Source organism: Pollicipes pollicipes, unplaced genomic scaffold, assembly GCF_011947565.3.
Source record: "Pollicipes pollicipes isolate AB1234 unplaced genomic scaffold, Ppol_2.1 Scaffold_5724;HRSCAF=6776_pilon_pilon_pilon, whole genome shotgun sequence".
Taxonomy (NCBI): Eukaryota; Metazoa; Arthropoda; class Thecostraca; order Pollicipedomorpha; family Pollicipedidae; genus Pollicipes; species Pollicipes pollicipes.
The window spans coordinates 18,635,298-18,661,338 of NW_023596746.1; the positions used below are offsets into that span (position 1 = coordinate 18,635,298).

Below are 26,041 nucleotides of genomic sequence, written 5' to 3' on the forward strand. Positions count from 1 at the left end.
TTGTTAAACGAACACCTCATGGTAAAATAAACACACCAAAAAGGCGCGAAGAAACCACTTTTAAATGGTTGCTTGTCTCTCTGGCAATTTGTTTTTAAAACTGAGTCTGAATCTTTGATTGTATGGGTTTCTGGAATCGGCGCCCACGAGCATTCCTTGTCGTGTGAGCCCTAATGTCATCACCCGACGGCGCAATGCCGGGCCAAGGACAGGACTCCGTGGCGAAAGCTCAGCGCGCCGTTATGTGCGGTACGATCCGTCCTGCCCTCTGACGCCGCCTGACCTTGAGAGCGACCGCTGCCACCAGCCGCAGCCTATTACAGTGAGTCATTCCAGCGCCTAAAGCTACTAGAGCCAGCCCGGCCACGGCGGGTGAATCGGAGAGCAGGCGCTCCAATCCAATGAGCTACCTAGACGGACAAATGGGCTGAACAAATGGCAATCGCCAAAAACGGCTTTGTCAAGTGGCGCCTCCCTGCCCCTCCCCAACCCCCATCCGTGCCACGAAGCAGTGGCTGCAGATCGGGCGTCCATCTCCATGCGGCAACCATTGGCTCCCCGGGTCGCCCCCGCACGTTTGTACCATTGGCTCCTCGGGTCGGCCCCGCACGTTTGTACCATTGGCTCCCCGGGTTGGTCCTGCACGTTTGTACCAGTCGGCCCCGCACGTTTGTACCATTGGCTCCTCGGGTCGGTCCCGCACGTTTGTACCATTGGCCCCTCGGGTCGGTCTCGTACGTTTGTACCATTGACTCCTCGGGTCGGTCCCGCACGTTTGTACCATTGGCTCCTCGGGTCGGTCCCGTACGTTTGTACCATTGGCTCCTCGGGTCGGTCCCGCACGTTTGTGCCATTGGTTCCTCGGATCGGTCCCGCACGTTTGTGCCATTGGTTCCTCGGATCGGTCCCGCACGTTTGTATGTCTTCAACGACAAGAGTGTCACGCTGAGCTGCGCTCAATGGAGCTGACAACAGCAGAACCAATGCCGAGCGCGTACATCCGGGGACCTCAGACAATGCCGAGCGCGTACATCCGGGGACCTCAGACAATGCCGAGCGCGTACATCCGGGGACCTCAGACAATGCCGAGCGCGTACATCCGGGGACCTCAGACAGTGCCGAGCGCGTACATCCGGGGACCTCAGACAATGCCGAGCGTGTACATCCGGGGACCTCAGACAACGCCGAGTGCGGGGACCTCAGACAGTGCCGAGCGTGTACATCCGGGGACCTCAGACAACGCCGAGTGCGGGGACCTCAGACAGTGCCGAGCGCGTACATCCGGGGACCTCAGGCAACGCCGAGCGCGTACGTCCGGGGCCTCAGACAATGCCGAGCGCGTACATCCGGGGGCCTCAGACACCGCCACAAGCCGGACCGCTGTACAGAAGAGCCGCTTACGATGCCTCGCCGGGTATGCCGCCGTCGCCGCCCATCTGGCCAGCCAGCCCATGGCGTTCAGCAGTGGCGCGGCGGCCACACCGGGGGCATCACGAGGCGGCGTCACGCTTGGACCGCCGGCGTGACGTCAGTCCGCGTGACGTCACTCGCGCCCGGCCGCCGGTCGGCGCGTCCGGCGACCGCTGGCCCTGTGGCGCCGCGCCTCCGTCGCCGACGACGCTCTGTTTACCGGTCGTCGGGGAGACGGCCGGTGACGCGCGGCGGCGCTGGCCGCGGTGGAAGCGACGCCGCCGGACGGTTCGGGCTCGCGCTGCAGCCGCCGGCGACCGCGGAGGACGCCGACCTGAGGGAGCACACCTGCAGAAAGCCCCCGGCAAGCCGCGGGTATCGGCCACAGCGTCGGGCGGCAACCTGAGGAAGCACGCCAACGCCTGCAGGAAGCCCTCAGCAAGCCGCCGGTATCGGCCACAACGTCGGGGGGCGACTAGGTGAGTCAGACCCGCTCGGCACGGGCGCGGACGACACACACGTGATGCACACGTAACCCCTGTCGGCCAGCGCAGCGTGGAGACAGAGGTGTCGGACGATAAGTAGCTGCGGATATGGTGTGCCGTTTTACATTAGGTATCTAAGTAAGCATACACATCGTCTTACGAATGCAGTCCATGTACTGTAGGCACTGTTGTAGGCATATTGGTGGAGCACCTAAAATAAGCAGGTTGAATCCAGTCATACTGAGCCCTGATTCTTCACGTCGGCAGATGAAAGCGTATCGACAGTTCATTCAAACGGGGCCGTGCGCCAAGTATGTCTCATCTGAATGATCAGTAAATATCAGCCTGAGCAGCCTGTTGTGACCGGAACCGCCATGACCCAGCCTGACCAGACCTGACCGTCACCCTTTCTATGGTGGTGACGTCCCTCTATCTTTGCAACACTGCTCCTTTGCAGTCACCCACCGTGCTTTCTTGGATTATTGTAGTTTTGTAGTTTGGTAGTCTTTGTGTGCTGTCAAATGTTTCAGTTTCTGTGTGGGAAGACTATTATTTGATAAAGCTAGTTTTCCATTCTACATTATAGCATTACCACCATCTCACCTCCCCTTCGATGGGAAAGGTACACTATTCAAGCTGTGAAAAGCTGATGGACACAGGTCGGAAACTGGCTTTGGTCGTCGACTTGGCTTTGGGGTGACATGAGGCTAATCAAAACCAACGGAACGGAACGCCGACGACAGCCCTGAGTGACGGTAGAGATGCTCAAACCAGCACGTCCCATCGCATCCAAGCCCTGGATCCGCCCTTTTGAGGATTTGGGGCTTTTTGAGGATTAATGTCAGATTTCATCGAACAGAGCAGGAAAGATGTTAACAAATGCACGGCGTATGCAAGTGTAGCATTAACAACCATTCAACAGACCTCAAAATTGCCCGACCCATAGGCATGCATCCCCTCAGCAGACCCCAAGACTTTCCGACCCATAGGCATATAACCCTTTAACAGACCTCAAGATTGTCCGACCAATAGGCAAAGGTGAAATTTCTAACAACAAGGAAATGGTCAGCAGCCAAATGTTAATTTTGGGTCAACCATATCTGTGCAATGCCGTAAATCTGATGTTCAATTTATGAGACGTTGGTATACGGCTGCATCCTCATTTAGCAGTCAAAAGACTCTCATACCCTCAATGTATTCGTCACCGACACGTGAAGGACACTAGCGGTGTTGGAATCTATCCCCCATCAATATGAGGCGCGCGGCCCAAACCGCGCAAGATTGTGGAAAATTAGACCACTGTCAGTGTGATCAACATTCCCGCTGTCACGCTCAGCAAATTTTCGAGCAATGTTGAGCGTAAATTAGCGCACAAATACTACGCCAGTGGACCTCCATTTGTTAAGCTTTCATGAAAGGTCCTTTCCAGAGCGTTGGTAAAATCCACTGGTATTGGTTACCAAACGTGTGTGGCCCACCGTTACGAGTGGGGCCTCGGACCGGTTTAGTTTAAACGTCGACCAGCCGAAATTGCTGCAGTTTTAGCGACGGGGCCTGACAGGAACGCTTTGACAGGGTTATCTTTGTAACCGACTGCAACGAATTATCTTTGCGTGCGGTCGCACCGATGCGACAGTCCCAACAACACATAGCGCAGTGCCGAGCTGTGACGTAATCATTTCAAAGGGCTAAAATGCAGCTGTTTGATCAGGCGATGTGTGTTTGCAATGCTGCAATATCATAGCTATTCCATCATTCATTTGATTAATATGGGAAACATACAAATTTCAACAGTTCGCGAACAACCTGAAGCCTACGGTTGGGCGACAGGTGCCGATCGCGACGACCAGGCGCCGCAGTGAGATAAGACTGGGCCATGCTGACGTCAGAGAAAGCGAACAAACGTTCGTGCGAGTGTTGGTCAATGTGTGCAGACCCTCATGCGCAACTGTGCGCAAAGCATGGATCCTCTCGTTTTCGAGCGTGTTCAAGCAAATCATTAAGCGATCTCAGGACTGTGCGAGCCGCTGGTCAGGCGTGCTGGTGCACCAATGCGACCTTCTCCTGAATGCAATACGATTTAGTCTGAAGTCAGACAGATTGACCTATTTAAACTACATAAAATTGTTACCTGGCTTATTTTGTCAAATATTCTCTCCATTTTTTAACGCCTTCTTCCAGCACATTGGCAGTAGTCGCGAAAATGCAAACCATTCCAAATTACTTTACCATGCAGATTAGAATTACCAGCCCTTGACAGGGCCACAGTCAGTCATGATTGCAGCTATAGATATCTAGTGTGCGAACGCCTAACATCAGCGCACCTCCGTGCCCAACGCACGAAAATGGAGTGCGCCAATGCATAGTCAACATGCTCCCTTTGCTCGTGTTTAGTGATCTGCATGGCGATGGTTACGATGGTTACGATGGTAACCATGGCGATGGCGATGGTTATGCTGTCACCTCGCCGGTTCGGCACCGCGAGACGCCATGCCGACGTCACTTTTTGGCGCCATCTGAATTACAACAACTGACAAGTCTGGCATGTGTTATTGCCTCGCTCTCCTCACACCGCGCGAAAGGCATCTTACTAGGCCATAGAAACATAGACTGGAGAGATGCAACTGCGCATGAGGGAGGCAGCGCATCCGTTCGGGGGCAAGCCGCGCAGGCCTGCCAGGAAGCCACGGCGCTTGTTGCCTATCGTACTACACACGTGCGCGTGACTCCCGACTCGAGAGAGGCGCGCGACTTGTGCGTAGTCGTACGCCCAACCTGGCATGCGCGCACTCGGATCCTTCGGCGGTAGTGCTGAGCGGAGCATACGCACGTGCGTACGTCCGTGCGCCGGGCCTCGCCCAGGGGTGTGGTCGTGACTGCGGAGGTCGGTGCATGACCGCTTCTACTGCTGATGCCTGCCGGGCACGCACGCCGACGTCACACGCCTCCGCCTTCGACGAACCGCTTCTCGGAAACGCCCGCGGTTGCGGGTATAGCATACAAACGCAAGAGCTGCGTCAATACGCTGAGCTTTGTGCTTGACCTCAGGGCGCGCTGCACGCGACCCTGGTGCTGATGCTTTTTACTTCCAAGCATGCTAGGTCGTAGATATGCGGCATGTCTCTTTGTGACCTGGTTTTTTGTCGCCGGCCTCGCCACGTGGCCCAGCCCGGTGTATTCTGAATTATACAGCGCAGCTGGTGAGGCGCTTAGCGTCATTTGCTTGTATGCAGGACGGCGACCCAATTCCGTAAAAGCGAACAGTGTACCAATACCAATTATCTACTTTCCATCGGGATTACTAGTCAGTTTGTTTGGGTCGTGGCATGTCGTGGCATGCATCCCAGTGAAGCACAGATTAATGCGCGCATCAGCGCGCGCTACCAAACCTAACTCGTATTATCGTCTCCTGCGGCCTTTCCGTTGCGCGAAAGCTCAGCAGCAGCTGTATCGTGCTGCGCTATGTTCGGTAGGCACGTCTCTGCTAAACTGCCGACGGCGGCGTATGGCTGCCTGCCTGACATCAGCTGAGCTGTTCCGGTGTGGGCAGGAGCGCCTACGGCGGCAGCCGGGCCTCAGAGCGTTCCGTCCGCACACTCATGTCCAGCTCTGGGCCCCGTCCGGTGGCGGCCGGCCAGTCTCGTGTCGCAGGGCAGTCGGCACCTTTCAGTTGCGTGGAAGTTGGGACGCTGAAGTGACTAGTTTGATCATCAAGGATCGATGCGTCGTTGTGGCGGTGAGCGCCAGTAGCCTGTGTCTGGCCAGAGAGAAGCCGCGGTTGGGGGATTGTGTCTGGATCTCTGGAGTTTGTGACCGGGGTCGGCGACTTGTTTTGGAACGAGGAGATTTCGCTCCGCGTATTGGAGCGAGAGGCTTTTGCTCTGTGTGTTGGAGCGAGGGGATTTCGCTCTGTGTGTTGGGGTGTTCGGATTTCGCTCTGTGTGTTGGAGCGAGGGAATTTCGCTCTGTGTGTTGGAGCGAGGGGATTTCGCTCTGTGTGTTGGAGCGGGGGGATTTCGCTCTGTGTGTTGGGGTGTGGGGGTTTCGCTTTGTGAGTTGGAGCGAAGGGATTATGCTCTGTGTGTTGGAGCGAGGGGATTTCGCCCTGTGTGTTGGAGCGAGGGGATTTCGCTCTGCGTGTTGGGGCGTGGGAAATTCATGCCTGCCTGTCCGGCGTTTGTTTTTGGTTGGCTCAGTTTCATGTCGATGTTGCGTGCCGGAGTCGGAGTCGCTCATGTCGATGTTGCGTGCCGGAGTCGGAGTCGCCCATGTCGATGTTGCGTCGTTTCTGTCCGGCGATGCGTCAGGTTCGCGCCAAAATTTGGCGTCTGGGTCTGAACGTTTGGAGTTGTTCTCGGATGTGTTAGGTCTGGGGTTTGGGGTTTGTATTGTAATGCCCCAGGTTTGTGCCGGGATGGCTGCGGATTTTCATATCCGGTGTTTAATTCGAGTATCGCGGATTTCCATGGATATTCAGTGTTTGCGTCGTGTGTATTGGGTTTGCTTGGAAGTCTGGATGTGGCGGGCTTGTGTCGAATAGGTGGATACCGTGGCGACAAGTTTGACTCGTTCACGTGCGTCAGGCCCCGCGTCGGATGTCTGCGGCTTGCGTGGGTGGGGAGGACCCTATGTCCGCAGTGTCGGAACCAGCCAAGCCCATGCAGTTGTCGTCGCCCGATGCCCCACCTCCCGCTGACCTCGGTCGGGGCTGCTCGCTCGGGGCCAGGCCAGACAGTCGCAGTAGCGGCAGGACGCCGCCGGTCGAATGCGGCCATCGCGTGACGCCCCAGCCGTCTGAAGTGGTGCGTGCTCGGCGGCCGATCCCCGCTCGTCCTCAGCCATGCTGACTGATGTCTGCCTGGGGCTGCGCACACATGCTGATGTTTCCGTCTAAGATGTGGCTGTGTTTCTGTCTGTTCTGCGTGCTAGCTTTTGCGTGTTCGTGTGTGTCCTGCCTGTGCCTGTCTGCGGCCGTGTGTCTTCTGCCTGCATGTGTCTGTCCCCCGCCGCTCGTGTGTGTGTGTGTGTGTGTGTGTGTGTGTGTGTGTGTGTGTGTGTGTGTGTGTGTGTGTGTGTGTGTGTGTGTGTGTGTGTGTGTGTGTGTGTGTGTGTGTGTGTGTGTGTGTGTGTGTGTGTGTGTGTGTGTGTGTGTGTGTGTGGTGTGTGTGTGTGTGTGTGTGTGTGTGTGTGTGTGTGTGTGTGTGTGTCAGGTAGCGTCGGCTGCCGTCATCGATCAGCGGGCGTCGGCGGCGTCGGCGGCGGACGGCGCTCGTCGCTCGTCGCTCGCCGCCGCCGCCACCGCCGCCGCCGGCCGGCCAGTGTGGTCGGTGCTGACCGCGTGGCCTGACGGGGGGCGCCGCCGTCCGAGGAGTGTGCGCCGCCACCGTCGCCGACAGAGTGCGCTGCGGCAGCCCGCCATCACAGGATACAGGGACAATGGCCGGCCACTCGCAGGTACACTGCTGTTCGCCTCTTTGACGTCATGCTCGAGTCGGGCAGGAGAACATTCGCTTCGGTCCCGTTGTGTTGAAACACGACGTCATGTTTATGGTGTCGGCTTCTGAGCACATTCAGAATAGCAGTGTCAGCGAAAAATCACATAACAGTCCCCCTTAAGAATGCGTTTTTAAACATGTGCTCGATGTTTATAGGATTCATAGGATTCAAGACCGGGAATGATCTGGATTGTCCCGACGTAGCACGCTTGTTCAAAGGAGCACTTGCCCGTTACAGCTGCGGTTCGTTGGGTTCGCGGCGTGACGTCGTTGAACTCTGCCCTCAGCAATACGATGCATGACATTCAAACATGATGATGCGCGGTACTTGATCCGAAGAGTGTGGATGTGATCCCGATGTGGCGTCACGCCTCCCGCGTGAGACACCAGTTCCTTAAGCACGAGCGAGCGCATGCCTCAGCATCGCCCCAAGCTACCTGGGGTGATTGGGGTCAGGTCCACTTTTGTCATGCGCCCGGGTCGGCTCACGTCCAGTCGGCGCTCGCATTCCACATGTAGGCGGCCTCGACGTGCCGTGCCCTGCCGTGCCGTGCCGTGCTGCGCATGGGGCATGGCGTTTGTCGCCGCCGTCCGGCGCCGTTTGTCTCGCGCCACGCCGTTTGTCGCCCCCGCTACTTCGGTCCCGGCGCCGTTTGTCGCTCCCGCTGCCCCAGCCCCGGTGCCGCGGCCGGCCGATCTCGGCATGTGTCGGCGGCTCGAGACCCGCCGTTCGTCGCTCCCGCTGCCCCAGCCCCGGCGCCGCGGCCGGCCGATGCTGGCATGTGTCGGCGGTGGACGGCTGCCGGTCCTGCATAGCCGAACTCCGCATGAGAGCGCCGCCCTGCGCCGCAGGTCAACGGTCACGCTACAGCCGACGTGTGACGTCACGGCACGCGGCTGCGAGCTGCACTGCTATCACGCTGGGCCGGGCCCTGCCGGGCCAGCCTATCGGCGGTGCGCGGCCCGGCCGTGACCGTCACGGACGGCACGGCTCCAACAAACGGCGCCGATCTCCGTCATTGTCCAGTGTGGGCGTGGGAACGGGGCCGGGGGAGGGAGCGGACGGCAGGGGCGCAGCCGTCATTCCAACTTTGGCAAAGTCTAGCGCTGGCTTTCGGCAAGTTGGCCATTGGCCCTGACCACCGACTTTCGGGAACTTTTAGCACTAGACATGTGGCACCTCATCACTAACAGCGGATTCAGCGGATAAAAGTCTCTGTGCTGCAGATTCTAATGTGGTATTGGGAAGGACTAGGGCTGAGTAATGAGTTCTCACATCCCAAGCCTTTTTTCGTTCACACTCTGAACATCAGCTGTGAACGGCTGCATCTTTGGCGGGTCGAACTGTGTCTATAGAGCTGGCTGGAGTCGAAAGCCCTCCAGTCGTTTCAGGTGTTCCTTACTTCAGTGCGACTTCATACGCAAAGCCCACGAGCTTACGGGCGAACTTCGCCATTTAGGGTCCCGGGCAGCAGCCGCATTCTGAAATCTCTCAAAACCTGCTTGGAATGCGCCCAATTGCAATGTCACACAGAAATCCATCCAGTTAACTATCTACCAATACCAACGTCAAAACAAAAAACACATACAAAATGTTGAAGATGTCTTGAGCTGACGCTGCAGCTCCGAATGTCTGCCCTGGCAAACGAACAGGGAGTGTAAAGTGTTTGTATGTTTGTAAGGTATATCACGGCGCGGAATGCCGACAGGTCCGGGGGCCAGGTCTCCGTCGGCGGCTGGCAACGGCGCCTCCTCTAACGCCCGGCAACACCGCAAGCACCCTCTGGCACGCGCCGCCTGGCCATGATCGCGGGGGCTGGGGGGGGGGGGGGGGGGCATTAGCCGGCTTGTGCCGCCGGCGCCTCACCAGGCCGCCGTGCCGACCGGGCCTCGTTCAGCGCCACCGCGGCCCGCAGGCACCGCACTGTGTATAGGTCATCACCTCTCGCCACGGGGCGCAGTCAGCGGCGGTTACGTCACCGGCGGGGTGCAGGTGCCGGGCAAATCATCCGGCGTGGCACCGAGCGCTACCCCGGGGCTGGCCGGCCGCCGGCCGGCACACAGCGCTGGCCGCCGGTCCGACTGGGCCGGACGGAAATAGCGCGCGCGGGCGCCGCGGCGGTCGGCCCGTGCACGGAGTCACGCGCCGTCCGCCGCACTGTTGCAGGCGCCGGGCGACTCGTGACGTTCCCGACGCGGCATCGACCGCGTGTGTTCAGTCGGCGTGGACGGGGAAGGCTGGATTCGGTGGCGCTAGGCTTCGCCGCCGTACGGCTGCCCCGCGCGCTCCTGGTCAATAGACACCGCCCGCTCCCTGCACAGCACGCCGCCTCGGTCTGTCGCTTGGTGCACGGCCGGCCGACGCCCGAGGGCATCGATTTTCCGGCCCCGCACAAGTAACAGCGCCTTTGGCGCCTCGCGGCGCGCGAAAAGAAGCTACTCGCAGGCGAGCGCGGCGGGCCGGCCGTCGGCGGCCTCTCTTCCGTCCGCGGATAGAGGTGATTGGCACGCACCTGCGCTCTCAGCACGCATCACCAGAGAGGCTGGCTGCGTGACCGAGCTCCGTACTGCGCTTGGACGCGGCAGTCTGGGCAGTTTGTGTGGTTTGTTGTATTTATGGGGGATTTGTGTCAAGTGCCTGCGAAACGCCGAGATAAGCCCCATCATGGCTCCTAAGGGTCAAACGGTGCAAACGCCCGTCAGAAGACCCGGACATCGCTGCTTCCAGTTCGCGCAAGAGAAATTGTTAACGCCTGCCAACCCGTCGCCGTACAGCGGGGACGTTTGCTTTCGATGCGCCGCGTCTGCCACGCCCATCGCTCGGCCGCGCCAGATTTGAGCCGCCGCCGCCGATGGGCCATTTCTCGCCGTAACGGCCGTCGTCGAGCGCCGATCGGCCTCGGGGGGGGGGGGGGGGGACGCTGCTGCCGCTTCCCTCCCTCCCCCCCCCCCTCCCGCCTCCCTGACGGATCACACAGCGTCGCCGCCGGCGGGTCATCAGAGCCGAGTCAGAGAGAGAGAGAGAGAGAGAGAGAGAGAGAGAGAGAGAGAGAGAGAGAGAGAGAGAGGAGAGAGAGAGAGAGAGAGACAGAGAGAGAGAGACGGAGAGAGAGAGAGAGGGGAGAGAGAGAGAGAGAGAGAGAGAGAGAGAGAGAGAGAGAGAGAGAGAGAGAGAGAGAGGGGAGAGAGAGAGAGAGCCAGAGACAGAGAGAGACAGAGAGACAGAGAGAGACAGAGAGAGAGAGAGAGAGAGGGAGAGAGAGAGAGAGAGAGAGAGAGAGAGAGAGAGAGAGAGAGAGAGAGAGAGAGAGAGAGAGAGGGAGGGAGAGAGAGGACGCTATGACGATCCCCCCTCCCCCCGGCGCGGGGTGGCTCCGGCCGCACTGCGACAGCGTCCGGCCGGGACACGCTGTGCGGGAGCGGCGTCAGGCCGGAGTACGCTGCGCAGGAGCGGGAGCGGCGTCAGGCCGGAGCACGCTGTGCAGGAATGGTGTTCGGGCGTTGGCAGCCTCTCTGCTCCTGCACACTCGCACACACAGCCTCGTTAAGTCAAACCGAGACACACCGGGCCGGTGCCAGTGCTTGCTGGAGGGTCGCCTCGTGGGCGCCGCAGTAAACGTTGGAGTGTTTTCTCAGGAAATATGTTGGGTTGTGTGAAGTGATCGACGTGGCGCTCCCCTGGCAGCGTGCCAAGTATTTCACTGCACCCGCCCGCCATGATGGTTGACTAGTCAGCGCCAGTACGTGAACACTGAGAATACGATCTGGCCCACGACTGCTGGAGCATGGCCCGCGATCAAAGCCGCCAGCTAACTCGTCAGTGATTTAGGAGCCGGCCACAGAGCCACAATCCGCCATGAGCGCAACCGCCAGACAGTAGCGCTGTCTGCTGAAGTGATTGCGCCAACCACTGCATGGCCGCGCTGGAGGACGTGCGGCGGATGAGGGGTGGCTGCGATGATTTCCTGTGCAGTGTGGCTGCACACCTCCGGTGTTCGGCATAATATCGGTCAGGTGCGGTGGTGACATCCCAGTGTCAGGTCATGGGCATTCATGTGCGGCACTGGTGGCAAAATGATGATCTTTATTTGTCAGTCATCCCTCGAAAACGCATCGCGGGACTGCAGCTGCAAGCAGCTCAAGTTGCAGCGTGCTGAACCTCGTGTGTGCGGAATGGCAGTGTTCCATGGGAATTGCGCGATGCATTTTCATTTGTATTTGTTAGACGGAACCTCTAGATTAGACGGATGCCTGGGGTCTGAACGCACGCCAAGTAACCCTCGTTGCGAGGGCCCTGACTTCGCCCTACGATCCTAAAATTCCAGGTCACCGGCAGCATTTTTGTGGCAGTTTAGCACACCGTAGCGCTGGCCATGGTCCGTCCTGCCCTCTGACCTTTAGTGCGGCCGCTGCCACCGTCCGTAGCACATGCTTGTCGGGGGCAAATAGTGAGCGCTTAAAGCGACTCGAACTTAGCCTGCCATAGGTGGGTGAAGACCAAGACAGGAATCCTAATGAGATGAGCCACCGGGACATTATCGGACAGCCACCGGGACATTATCGGACAGCCACCGGGACAGCCGCCGCGTTACGACGTGCGTGACGGCTACCAGGGCGATGCGATGTTGTCTTCCCCTGATACCGCCTCGGTCAGAGGGCCCTGCGGCAAGGAGCCAGACGCCTGACTGGCGGCCGGCTGGCAGAGCGACGGCGTCGCTCCGGTCGGTGCCAGCCCTGCTCTACACCCCGACTGGAGGTCCCATCGAGCCCCGGAACTTCGCTGCCCGTCCCCGTCTCCCCCGGCAGCCCTGCACCACACCGGCAGGAGGTGCCGCGGAGCCCGCCCGCCGAGCCGCGTAAGCCGCTTCCCACGCAAGGGTTCCGGCAGCAGGAGTGTCTGGTTGGTTTGGTCCCCTAATGTTTTTGGCTAATTTAGTGCAAAAGGGGGGGGGGAAGTCGGATTTCACACAAATCTTACCTTCTTTTCTTTTTTACCTTCTTCTTTCGGAATATTTCGCAGTCATTACTTGCATGCTGCTCAACCAAATAACTTTTTTGGAAATAATGCAAAGAAACAAATACAAATTTTGTTTATAAAAAATCAGGCTAATTCTGGTGAGAGACGCACACCTGAGGAAGCCAGGCTGCAGTTTTCTTTCAGTCTAGAACCCCAGTCTCTCAAAACTTTGACGAAAGTGGGCAAAAAATATGGGAAATTTTTGGCGTATTTTAAGAGTAAGTTTAACCATTTCAGTTGTTCAGCGCTCCTCTTCCCCCTCCCATTCCACCTATCTTACGAAGCTACGCCCCCAGTAAGCCGAGTTGTGATGACCTCGGCTGGGCCACCCTAATCATTCACACAAATCGATTCTTCTGGCCGACGGCGCGGGCTGGCGCTCCACCGTCCTGAGCAGACCACCGGCAAGAGAGACCGCCCCTCTGTTGTCCTCCTCGGCCGAGCGGTGGCCGCACTCGCCGACGACCCGGGGGAGCGGAGGGGGGGGGGGAGGTCCCGCCGCTGCCGCCCGGCTCCCCCGATCACCATAAGCGGTCGGTATCGATCAGCGGCGGCGCCCGTGGGCCCGGCCGACGTGTGACCTCGCTCGGCAGCTTGTTTGCGCTGAAGCTGACCGTGTCGGCAGCTAATCGCGCCGTACCAGGAACGGGTCTGCACCTGCTCGTGTCGTACCAGGAATTGGTGCGGCGCCCGTCCGACACAGCCTATGTTAAGGGCAAATAATGGGAGGATCAAGTATCTTCCTTTCATGGGCACTACAATTCTGACAAAAACAGCTATGGAACAAATGGGTTGTGGGCGCGCTAATCCACTATTCAACGAAGTTCGAACTTGTCCACCTTCGCCTGATGATGTTGAGAAACTAGACTTTCTCGGATCGCTGCGCGAAGTGTTCCAATCGACACACCGTAGTCGATGCGTCGGAGGCATACGAGCAACGAATGCGTTGGTTCATATATCGTTACCCAGTGGACAGCAATGTACCAAAGTAATTTTTCACTCATGTCATTTTGGGCTGCTGACATGCTAAAATACACCTTTCTCTAGTCGCATTGAAGCAAAAAGCTTGAAAAGACCATTGACAAAAAAAAAGCATCAAAAGACCATTGTTGATATAGGGAGATAAACAAACAAGAGCATGTGGATCGTGACCGAGGGCACCTGCGGTTCAACAAAGCTCAAAGTCGTGCTTGTGTGTTGCTGACATACCAAAAGCACCTGTACTTGCTCAGAGAGCAATACAAAGGTCACCCATTGACGCATCGTAGGCGATATTTCGTAGTAAACAACTAGAGGATCCACACTTGAACAAGGTTCAGATTTGTTCAAAGGGTGGTAATATGATTTTCTAGCGGGCCAGCGGCCGAAAATGAGCTATTTTGCTTTTGTTGACACGTGAGTCATGGCGACGTTTATCGCTTACATGCCACCTTATTGCTTGCCTCCGGTAAATCCATAATGACACTTTTATTGGTGGACTTGTCATTGCACTTCGAATGAGTGGATATCATTGTTTAGCTCGTAAGCAGCCTAAAATGGCCATTTTAATCATTTTGAGAAGGGTGTCGATGTTCATGATCGAAATGTTTCTCCGTGTTCTCCCCCAGTAAATCGATGGCGCCGCGTTAAACGAAGTATCTGTGTCCGATGATAGCAGGACAGTAGTTTTTGTGGGTGTCAGCATTTTAGTATCCTTTTTATGTTTGCCCGCCTCCCGTATTCGCTCTATTTTGTGCGACCCGCTACATTCTGCTGGCGATTGCGACAGTTTCTGAAATCGAGCCATGAGAATGTCATCCAGAAGAATCTTTTACAACTACGAAAAGTATTTGTTGGTAATACCCATCTCTAAGTTATCCACTATCCACTCACCTAGGCTAGTCAAATTCCAGCCGACCTGAATGGTAACGTATCTGAAACTGGAAAACAGTTTTGTGTTCACTTTCCGTTTCTTTTCTTGTTCCTGCATACGAAGACGATAAGCCTAGAAATATCTCGCAGATATTTTGTTTATGTGTGACCAACTGCATTCTGCTAAAGCAAAATGACATGGATGTACTAAAATGCAAGAACTCAAACATACCACAAACAGTCTGCCTACATGTGTTTGTACTGGGGCATATCTGCACAATAATGATGACGAGTTTGACGGATACATGCAATGTGCTAACGCGTTGATCGATCGTCTTACATCGTTGCTGGCGAAGCGACATTTTCACTGCGAAAATTTCGCTGTCTTCTGGGAGGGGGGATGGCGAGGTCGTCACTGAAGTGAGTTATCCCCCAGTCAGCATGTTAATAATTCCTGCTGCTCTCGCTGTACCAGGGGTAGGAGCACGTTGGTGAGCGCGGGCGCAACAGCCACTGGGCTTGGTAGAATCCCAACTCCAGTGACCCTTGGAAATATTGAACTATTTTGTGTTTTAACCATATAAAATGACACGAAAACAGATATGAGCCCAGTGACATTTATGGCGCAGCTACATCCACGCCCACGCCCACGCCTGGGCCCAAGAGGCTATGCGCCCTAAACCAACAACAACAACTCTGATTGGGAGTGAGAGTGTAATATTAGGAGTGCGTGTATGCCTGTTTGTGCCGCCCTCGAAAGTGAGTCCACCTGATGGTTGTGCTGAACTAGCAATGTGAGCTCGCGTCTTTACCCTGGGCGAACAATGTAAATGTTTGGGCTTGAGTCGTGTCAGGGCCATTTTTTACCTGCTCGTGAAAGACAAGTCGCGTGATATTTTGCCCTATTGCCCGGGCTCGTCATGACTGGCGCGATGTCAAGGTCGTCATCCTTGCTCCCAAAGCTGCCTGCGTACTACTCTGCTCCCGTGTTACCAGACCCATCTACCCACTCGTGTCTTTCGCGAGCTGTGCCTCCTATGCCTTCGTTCGGGCGCGGTCATTTTTCGGAGCATGGCTCAAATGTCCGTCAAGACTCCGCTTGGACTCGCGTTCTGCTCCGCTCAAAGCTCCCTTGTCCATCTCCGCCGTGGCTGTTATCATTTCCTTCGCATGTCCAGTCTCTGGTGTGCCCGCGTCTGCCCACGTCAATGTTCACCGCACTTTTCTGTCACTTTCGGTGTCCGATGCGTCTGTGCCCCTGCTTCCACCGTGCACTCGCGTGGTTCCGTCACCCATCACCACCATTGTGCCCGTGGCTCCCTCCTCCAGTACGCATCGCTTCCACGCCTCCCACCGCCAGTTTCGGATGTGGTCTTGTCTCCCTCCGTCGGTCACCACCGTGGCATTGTATCCCTCCTCAGACATCTACTACGCTCATGTCTTCCTCTCCGCCAGTCACCGCCGTGGCCGAGTCACGCTCCCGTGGCCTCTCATGCGTCCAGCTCTCTCACGGATGTGGCATGACCATGCAAAGTCGAATGCCTCCGAAAACGGAAACTCATCACCGTCGTGTGTAATCACTCGTGTTGTGGACGCATTCCGGCCATTACGGCTAGCAGGCGATGGGACCTTCCGCGACCCTGCGCCGTGGCATCGTGTCCCCGTCTGTTTCCAGTACGGCAGGGCTGCCCCCCACCCCCCGCCCTCTTACTCCACCGTCGGTCGTTTCTGGCCGCTGACGGGAGCGTCTTATCGCCCCCGTTTCTCGGCGGCGGCGGCGGCGGCGCCCGAGCCGCCCCAGCGGAGCGTTCCGCCCGGCCGCCGATCGAATGGCGGGAACGGAGCTTCGGCTCCCGGCGCGCCAATCGGTAGAAGTGCCCAACTTTCCGGACGGGGCGACGCGTGAGGAGCTTTCCGGCTCGTCGGGGCTTTCGAGGCGACCGCGCGGAAGCTGAGTAGGGTGCGCTGCCTTCTCCGCGGACGCCTCCCTTTGGAGGCTGACTGGAGCAGCCAAAGCACGACATAAAGCGCCATGCCGTGCGAGCGGCGGGCGGCGGCGTGTGTCGTGTGTTCCGGGCCCCGGCAGCCGGCCCGGCTGGGTCGGCCTGACCGCCTGCCCGGGGAGGCTGCAGGCCCCCAGCGACCGGCGGGCGCCCGTGGCCGGCGTGTCACGGCCGGCACCGCTGACCGTGGGGCGATAACAGACAGCGGAAGTGTCGGCTGCCGGCGGCCAGCGCGGCGGCCGTCCCCGCCAGCACGTCCGCCCGGCTCGGTCAGCTGGCGCCGCCACGCTTCCCGCCGGTGGAGTGCGCCGCAGCTGGCGCTTGGGTCTTCCCAGAGGAGGCCGGAGTACTCCAAAGGCTTGTGCTTTGCTCGGACGTGGACACGAAGAAAAGGGCTCTTTTCTCGCGTGGACGAATCGACGCATAAGCGTGATTAGGCGCGCGTTGCCTCGGACCAGGGCAGGTTCAGGTCCACCGACGGGGCTGAACCTGGCCGGCCCGCCGGCTCGCAGTGACCGCAGCCTGTCCGCTCTTCGGACGGTAGACGGCTCACCAGTGCCGTACTGGAACCGACCGGCGGAGCTGGTCTGGTCAGGCGAGCGTGGACTGACGTAATTCGCTCGGCCGGACTCGGACTGACGTAGCTTCCCTGGTAAACCGGACACGGACGGACGTATGCTACCAGGCCGGACACGGACGGACGGAGCTGGCGTGCCCGGTCTGATGCAGACGGACGCCGCTGGCCGCTGGCTGACCGCCGGTGCCGTCACGCCTGCCTCCATCGACGTTTGTACGCGCCGCCCGCATCGTTCCGTCGATCACAGGGTATTCAGGTGTCAGACCGCGCGGAGCGCTTCTCAGTGCATGCGAAAAAAACAGGCGTCGCACTCGGGTGTGACTGGCTGTCTCATAAGTATTAAACACCTGAAGTAGAAACGTGTGCGGATACGCGTGGTAGGACATGCTGCATTAAGTCAAGTAAGCTGACGCCTTTTCTACCAATCCTCACTGCGCCAGATTCTTCGTTTCGGTCAATAGCACTGTACTTAAGGATCGACCACGCTGTAAGCCACGCTTCTAGTCATCTGCGACCTTATGCCACGAGCTCCCTGTACCTGAAGGCCAACCGGCTACATGGCAGGGAGGCAGCTTGGGTGCCCTTATTTCGCGTTTGCGGGCAATATGGACAACGGGCGCACCCACCGCTCACATAGTTTTCAACTTCTTTTGGCTACTTTTGCATCGCATCGCTCCAGAAGTGTCTCAAAGCTCTGGCGATTGTCTTTCCGTGACCGCACATGGCTCGGACACGACGCTTCCACGGAGTCGGCGTCCCAGGAACACAGAAGACAGCCAGACGAAGCGTGCTTTGGAAGGACTACGGGCACCAACTCGCATGGCCGCTACCCCAGATGTGATCAGTCGGCAGCCAAAAGTTGTTGTATGATGACTGGATGTCTGCTCTGCGCATTTGTGCTACAGTTGTGCTTACAGCGTTTGCGTGATTGTTTAGAGAAGCTCGTAGCTTGACTAGCGCTAAAGGTAGATAGCGTGAATATACGGAAATGTAACGGGCACATAACGGCACAAGCCAGAAATGGTATGCGGGCACGATGGTAGACATGCCTATTTTAAAGTCAAGTGGCACAGGCTCATGTAAGCCTTTATCGGTAAACCTGAGCATGTTACGCTGCTGCGCCATTTAGGCATTTTGTGGCGCAACTGCACTGAGCTACGTTGCAGGGAAAGCTACGATTTAGGTAAGCAGTGCGAATCCCTGCTCATTCCATTTGATTTGGCACCTAACCAGCACAGTGTTTGCCGACGTGGCCCCTCCAGCCAGCGGCGCCTGCCTTCCCCGGCTGCCGACCAGATCATGCGCTCTTTGTGCCAGCCCAGTCACGGCGGAGGGGCGGTAGCGGTTAAAAACAGACCACGGCTCGCGTGCAGCGGAGGCGTAAGAGAAACATGGCCCTGGATAGACCTTGGGCTGCTCGTCTGCACCTTCGGCAAGCAGCTTGCTTTGTCGCTGCGGGCACAGCGGCCGGGAGCAGCTCGACCAGATGCCCAGTGCCCGTCTCGAGTACAGCGCGGGCGAGTCAGCACCCGAGCACGCCAACACTAACGAACAATGGCCCAGCGCTGCATTGTGGCCGGTGTTCCTCTGTAGTGGAGGATGCGCGCCGAACGTCTGAATGCACGGCGGCCGGACAGCTGGTGAGGCAATCAGAGGTAGCCCCTGACGTGCCGCTGTTCCGACGGATTGAAGCCGATCCAAGCTACCTCTGCACGGCCCAGCCGGAGAGAATGCCGGTCCGAGAAACGGCGTCATCGTCCAAACATTCGGTTTGGTGTGGGGTCGGGGGGTTGCCCCCGTGATTTGCCGCCCGGAGACAGAGATCCAGACTGTTTACACGTCGAAGGGATCGAGATCTAAACTTGCAGTCACTGACGTCCAGCTATCGGGTGAAAGGAATCTGCATGCTGCAGTCTACTAAATCTAGGGGCCAACAGTTGATATGCGCCGATGTTCATCGTTACATGACGACTGTCCATCAGTCTCACCGAGCTCGAGTTCTCACCGGCCCCGAGTTCATTAATCTCATTCCCATTATCCTGCCGCCCGGCGACGAAGCCAGAGTTACTATTTCGGGGGCTAAGTTCACTAGCCGGAGGTGTGGATGGCGACGAAGCCAGAGTTACTATTTCGGGGGCTAAGTTCACTAGCCGGAGGTGTGGATGGCGACGAAGCCAGAGTTACTATTTCGGGGGCTAAGTTCACTAGCCGGAGGTGTGGATGGCGAGTGTATCGTCCTCAGAGTCCAGCCGGCCGGAGGCAGCACCGGGGTTTGCTGCCCCCCCCCCCCCCCTGGAGTCCAGCCGGCCGGAGGCAGCACCGGGGGTCTGCTGCCCCCCCCCCCCCTGGAGTCCAGCCAGCCGGAGATAGTACTGAGGATATGCTGCCTTCTGAGTCCAGCCGGCCGGAGACAAAAGCCGAGGGTTTGCCATCCGAGTCCAGCGGGACGGAGATAGGGTCTAATGTTTCCCGAGCCCAGCGGGCCGGAGATAGGGTCTACTGTCCCCGAGTTCAGCCGGCCGGAGATAGGGTCTATTGTCCCCCGAGTTCAGCCGGCCGGATTTGGCACTGAGGGTCTACTGTCCCCCGAGTCCAGCCGGCCGGAGACAGAGACTCTCCCACCCGAGTTCAGCTTCCTGGAGATAGAGACCGGGAGTCTGCCGTCCTTCTGAGTCCAGCTCCATGTAGACAGAGGCCGGGGGTCTGTGACAGAGGCGAGGGTCAACCGTCTCGCGAGTCCAGCTCCATGTAGACAGAGGCCGGGGGTCTGTGACAGAGGCGAGGGTCAACCGTCTCGCGCGTCTATCTCCATGTAGACAGAGGCCGGGGTTCTATCGGCTCCCGAGTCCAGCCGTCCGGACACAGGGGCGGAGGTCCTCTCTCCTTGGCGCCCCCGGCCCGCAGGCAGCCGGCGGGGCTCGTCACCGGCGACCCTTTGCGTCAGTGCATGCCGGCCCATTACCGCCGCCGCCGCCGCCGCCGGCGCCGACGGAAGCCGAGTCCAATCGCCTCCCACCGCCGCCGGCGGCGCACCGCTAGATGAGCCCCCGCCTTGGCTCGCCGGGCCTCTCCCGGCTTGCCGGACCTCCCCGGCGACGCGGCACGTTCGTTGCGTTTGCGCCTATCGATCGGCTCTCATTAGCAGCTGGACTGGCTGGGGTCGGGTCGGACAGCTGTCGGCGCGGTGGCCTCCACACCAGGCCCAGACGAGAAATTCCGTGTAAAATGTAACACACACACACACACACACACACACACACACACACACACACACACACACACACACACACACACACACACACACACACACACACACACACACACACACACACACACACACACACACACACACACACACACATATATATATATATATATATATATATATATATATATATATATATATATATATATATATATATATATATATATACATGTGTGTTTATACATATACGCATGTGTGTATATATACATATATAATGCATGCATAAAGGACTATAAAATGGTTGTAACATCTTAGCCCCATGTCATGTGATGGAATGGGATGGATAAGCATGGTTTACGCATTCTGTCATTGTCTGGCTTGAAATGGTGCGATGGCTACAAGTACTGGTTATCCCCTGTAAAGGTTGCTGTATCCAGGTTCGCCCATGTAGTTGTGTGTTCATGCTTTATGCTGTGGAAACATTAAGTAACTAAAACACATTTTAAAAATATTGCTATCAGCGCGAGAGATTGCAACGGTGGTGACCGTAGCGTGCAGCATGCGCCGCAGAGTAAACCAGCCTCAGTGATAGCGCCAGTGTAAACGTACGCAAAACCATGCGATGGGTCGCTAGCGAAAACCAAATATATGAGCACTTATCTGTTTGGAGGACTGGTGTGGACGTGGTAGCTGAGAAGATCTTTAGCAGGAGGGAAAAAGTCAGCCCGGCGGCTGTATCGAGGTTGTTGTTTTAAACGGGAATCTGTCTTGGCAGTAATCACCTGTAAAGCATTTAATACAGTCTGGTTTATTAACCTATCGTTGGAGTAACCGTTGCTGTCGTAGCAGTGTTCCTGGTGATCTGCCGTCAACTGTCATCAACTGTTATCAACTCATTTGCTCGGGACGACTGGCAGCTCCCGCGTCGCCGATGTGACGTCAGACCCAGAACCCCCCATGACTGTCGCCGTCAAATTACGTGCGACGCCAAACACGTCGCTGATCTGAGGTCATGTTTTGTTGCGGGAGTACGATGTCGGCCATGCAACCGACCTGAGATCACGTTTCATTGCAGGGGCGCGTTGCCGGCCACATCACTGACCTGAGGTTATGTTGTGCTGCCGGGGTGCAGCGTCGGCCACATCACTGACCTGGGGTTATGTTGTGCTGCAGGGGTGTGGCGTCGGCCACGTCACTGACCTGAGGTTATGTTGTGCTGCAGGGGTGCGGCGTCGGCCACGTCACTGACCTGAGGTTATGTTGTGCTGTAGGGGCGCGGCGTCGGCCACGTCACTGACCTGGGGTTATGTTGTGCTGCAGGGGTGCGGCGTCGGCCACGTCACTGACCTGGGGTCATGTTGTGATGCATGGATACGGCGTTGGCCACGTCACTGACCTGAGGTCATGTTGTGCTGCAGGGGTGCGGTGTCGGCCATGTCACTGGTCTGAGGTCACGTTTCATTACAGGGGCGCGACGTCGGCTACGTCACTGACCTGAGGTCATGTTGTGCTGCAGGGGTGCGGCGTCGGCCCCGTCACTGACCTGAGGTCATGTTGTGCTGCAGGGGTGCGGCGTCGGCCATGCCCCGGCCCGGCCATGAGTGAGCCGGGCGCCGAGAGATGGGCTGCGGACTGAGCAAGTCCTCCGACTCCGACAGCCCCCAGCAGAAGCGCCGGAAGGGATCGAGTGAGTGGCCCCGCTCGGCAGGTCACGCTGGAGCCGCTCCGCCCCGCCGTGCAGCGTCACTGGAGCCAGCTGCACGGCTGGTGATGGGGGCCAGCGTACACCGCAACATTACCATACGAACTTCCGACGTAACGTACAAACTGCCGCTGTTTCTGGTGCCCCGGCTGGCTCACTGCCAGTTAGGACATTCGTTTCAACTACGTTAAACACAAATGTAACGACCGAGGCAGGCTATCCGACTCTCATCGACTCAAGTCAGCTTACCACACAATGTTCCGTGAAGTTTTGTAACGATCTCCAACTCAACAGCCATCCGCTATGCACATCGTCGCCTCTTTGGTATGCTCCGCCGTTTAACCTTCACCTCCACGCGGTATTTTGCTGTCTTCAACGGCATGGGTGGTTCACTGCAACTCGTGCCAACGCCAAGTTCGGCGTGCCTTAGTGGAAATGCAGAGGCCTGGCAGTAATTTTCAAGTGATTTGCCTCTTTTCCGGTAGATCGTTTTTGGGTGTCTCTTAAGAATGACATGCCAGTTGCCCGATGAAGTCATCTTCACGAAAATTTTACGAGATGTATGTACCTTTCATCAAACGAACCAGTAAAAGGGCGGGCGAGTAAAAAGCAGTGATAACGGTCATGATGTAGCCACTTAACTCTTCCAAAAGCAATAAGCGATAGGAGGTGGTACTCACACGAGGCAAAATGTCTTGCGGGGCGCCGATCTCGTACATTTTACCGTCCAGAACTTTGAAATCCACGTCAAGGGTAATTATTTGATAACGCAGAAAGCTTATCTTTTCGCGCCACGTTTGAAAATATGTGAAACAAAGCAAGCTAGAATTTTACTTTCATGCGTTCAGTGGTCAAAGGGATGCCTCTGAAAAGTTAAGCGAGGCAGCGTTATGGTGTTCGTACTCGGGTTCAGTGACGTCACGTGTGGGCCGTCACATGTAGTCGTCTCTGAGCCGTCTGGAGCTGGACCCAGGTCACGCACCACTGACGAGTCTGCACCTGGTTGACCCGCCGCCGGTAGCCGACTGCACACTGACCTCTGACCGTCCAGAGGGTGCAGGGCTCATGTGCCAGCCAAGCCTCATTTGGGGCGGCGAACGGCACGCCGCTCGGCCGCCGAGCCGCCCGCCACCGTATCTATAGCAACAAGGTCAATAGCGTGCCGCGGGCCCTGACGCCCCCCCCCCCCTCCCCCTCCCCCTCAGAGCGGCGCAACAGTGTTTCCGCGTCGGATGGCTCGTCGGAGGAGTCGGCTGGAGCAGAAGTCTCGGCCGACAGCAAGAAGTCCAAGCTGCGCATCTCGGTCACCGCCACACCGGTACTGAACCAGACGTGAGTAGGGCGGCGCCGACAGCAAGAAGTCCAAGCTGCGCGTCTCGGTCACCGCTACACCGGTACTGAACCAGACGTGAGTAGGGCGGCGCCGACAGCAAGAAGTCCAAGCTGCGCATCTCAGTCACCGCTACACCGGTACTGAACCAGCCGTGAGTAGGGCGGAGCGCTACACCGGTACTGAACCAGACGTGAGTAGGGCGGCGCCGAGTCCAAGCTGCACATCTCGGTCACCGCTACACCGGTACTGAACCAGACGTGAGTAGGGCGGCGCCGAGTCCAAGCTGCGCTTCTCGGTCACCGCCACACCGGTACTGAACCAGACGTGAGTAGGGCGGAGCCGAGAGAGGGGCTGCTTTCGCGCCGGACCGGCTCTTGGTGACCAGTGAGCGGAGCAGCGCTCAGCAGACGGACGGCGACGGGCGTGGCGATGGGAATTAGGTGTGAGTGGGGGGCAGGCGTGAGAGGAGAGAGCGAGAAAGAATGGAGACGAAAGAAAATAAAGTGTACACGTAAATTGTATGTATAAACAAAGTAACGTATGCTCTGCTGTACGCTATGCATATACATCTTAATATATATATATATATATATATATATATATATATATATATATATATATATATATATATATATATATATATATATATGTATGTGTGTGTGTACATACGAATGACATGTAATATATATTTATATATAATAATAAATATACATTGATGTATACATAGCAGCAGGAATAATTACCTTTTGGTCTTAGCTCCTAGACTGCAAAATGGTCTGAGTAGCCGACGCGCTGTGTAATACCAATAGCTCCTAGGCTCGCATGTAAAATAGCATCACGCTACGCGTGTTGCTAGGAATGAAGTAAACACCTGCTCGGAAGACGTCTGGGTGTCAAGTACCTTTTACCATTACAGTACACTGACGCATCAAAATGGGTCTTGCCCGCCCTCTGAACGGACATATACATGGTAGGCAGATATTAGGGGTGCTATGCGCTTCGTACTGGGTAAATAATGTGTTCGGTGAGAAAAACGAGTGCTTAAACACTGTCTGTGATTGCAGGAAAGTACTTTCGGCTAGCCAATTGGAGTTTTTCCGACAGCTGGACCAAAAAATCGAACAGGTAAGGAAGGAGCGGATTTTCTGGACAGTGCATGTGCCCGTGTCTTTTTGCCAGATATGACATTCATGTGTGTCACAAGATGGTTGCGTCGCTGGCGTCAGGATAGAGCAACATGGGCCTTCTTTTAATTATTCTCAATGATACCAAAGCCCTGGCGAGCCGTCGCAGCTCTGTCAGTAGTCCGATGATGCCAGTACTGTGAAGTCCGGTCATGTCAGTACTGTGGAATCTGATTATAGCTCTGTGACAGGTTTAGTCACTGGAATTTTTTAACATGCATGAGGAACTACGTCATGACTGTACAGCTCTATGCTGCTATTGAAGTTTGGTCTCGGTGCTTGTATTAAAAGTCTTTCTTACTGAGCGTACCTGTTTCTCCGCTAACGCTCGATAGCCCCATAGCAGCCTCGCGGCGCCAGGTACACTGCACTGTCACCAAATGTATGTACGGTACCGGGCAGTCCTGGGCCCCGAATAAACGCGGTCAGTTCCCGTGACGGGTCAGCCAGACAGCCGGCTCGCCGTCTCGCCGAGCATGCCGGGCCGCCGGTCTGAGCGTCGCGCCCCGCCGTGCCCGCAGGGCAGGGACCTGGACCTGGCGCAGGCGGAGCGCGAGACGCGCGCGCGCATGGAGCTGCTGCTGCGCCACTGGGACGAAGTGGTGCACTCACGGCCGGGCACCACGCGGCCGCGGCCCAACTCGCTGGCGTCCACCTTTTCGGGCGCGCTGCTGGCGAACGGCGCCGCGCCGCGCGGCGCGCCGCTGCCGCCGCCGGCTGAGGGCACGGAGGATGGCCGCGACGCGCCGCGGCTCGAGCGCAATGTGCGTAGCAGCCGCCGCTCGATGCGCAGCGCGCGCGCCGACTCGACGGAGCAGGAGCCGGCAGCCGCCGGCGAGCGTCCCCTCGACGACAGCCAGCTGGTGACCAAGCTCATCCAGCTGGGCGACGCGTACGTGCACGACCTGGACGCCGATGATCCGGACAGCTTTGTGCGGCTCGGCCGGCGCTCCAGCACGTACGAGGAGCCGGCCATTCTGGAGGAGTCGGAGGCGGCGCACGCGCGCGGTCAGTACGGACGTTCGAGTCTGGCACTGCGGACGATGCTGGATGATGCGGTGCGCTGACCGGGGCTGCGCTGAGGGGGGCCGCTGGCGCCTCCCTCGGCTGCGACGGGTCAGATCGCGTGCCCGCGGCGGCAGCCCCGGCGGACGCCAGGCGTCCACGCGGCCGGCGCGCGCCGGACAGTGTCATCGGTGGTAGCGTCATCTATAGATGGCAGCAGAGGTCGCGCGCGGCGGACCCCGAGCCTCCGCGGGGGCGGCGCGCGGAGCAGTGACCACCCACTGACGTTAAGCTGCTGAGGAGTGGCTGCAACTTTCGTGCGACCGCCGAGGCTGACGTGGAATCCCCTCTCTGTGTGAAGTGGATTGGTCGGCCTGGCGGCGGCCTGTGATTCAGCCGGCGGGCGTTCGTCTCGGGGTCGGCCCGATGCTCGCCACCCGTCAACGTGCGTGTTGTAGAGAGTCGTGCAATCGTGTGTCTAAAACAAATCCTTATTCTGTGTAAGGTGTCTTGGACGTGGTTTGGATGCCATCGTTGTCTTGTTCTTTCGACTGGTGGACTCACAGTCCGAATGGCGCGGGTCGCATGTGAACCTCGTGTGGTTATAGGATGTTTGAGCGAGGTTTATGCAGTCTTGCCTCCGCTCCACTTTTAGGTTGATTCATGAGTGGATTGCCGTGATCGATGGTGAATGTATAGTACTCCATCTTCATGCAGTTCTCCATCACGCAGTGGAATCCGATCCAGGCGCCCGGAATACATGTGATGTTGCGA

General features: G+C 57.5%; 1 protein-coding gene across 2 annotated transcripts; it reads left to right on the plus strand.

Annotated features, from left to right (window-relative positions):
• Positions 1-1,630: 1,630 nt before the first annotated feature.
• On the plus strand, positions 1,631-26,041 carry LOC119102467 (uncharacterized). 2 transcript variants are annotated; one of them, XM_037225839.1, is made up of 5 exons: positions 1,631-1,889; positions 21,609-21,730; positions 22,951-23,077; positions 24,143-24,203; positions 24,784-26,041. In XM_037225839.1, the coding sequence occupies exons 2-5, from the start codon at positions 21,664-21,666 to the stop codon at positions 25,327-25,329; spliced, it is 801 nt and encodes a 266-aa protein (XP_037081734.1). In that variant the 5' UTR covers positions 1,631-1,889; positions 21,609-21,663; the 3' UTR covers positions 25,330-26,041. The 2 variants fall into 2 exon arrangements, with proteins under 2 accessions (XP_037081734.1, XP_037081733.1); XM_037225838.1 differs by lacking the exon at positions 1,631-1,889 and adding an exon at positions 7,221-7,349.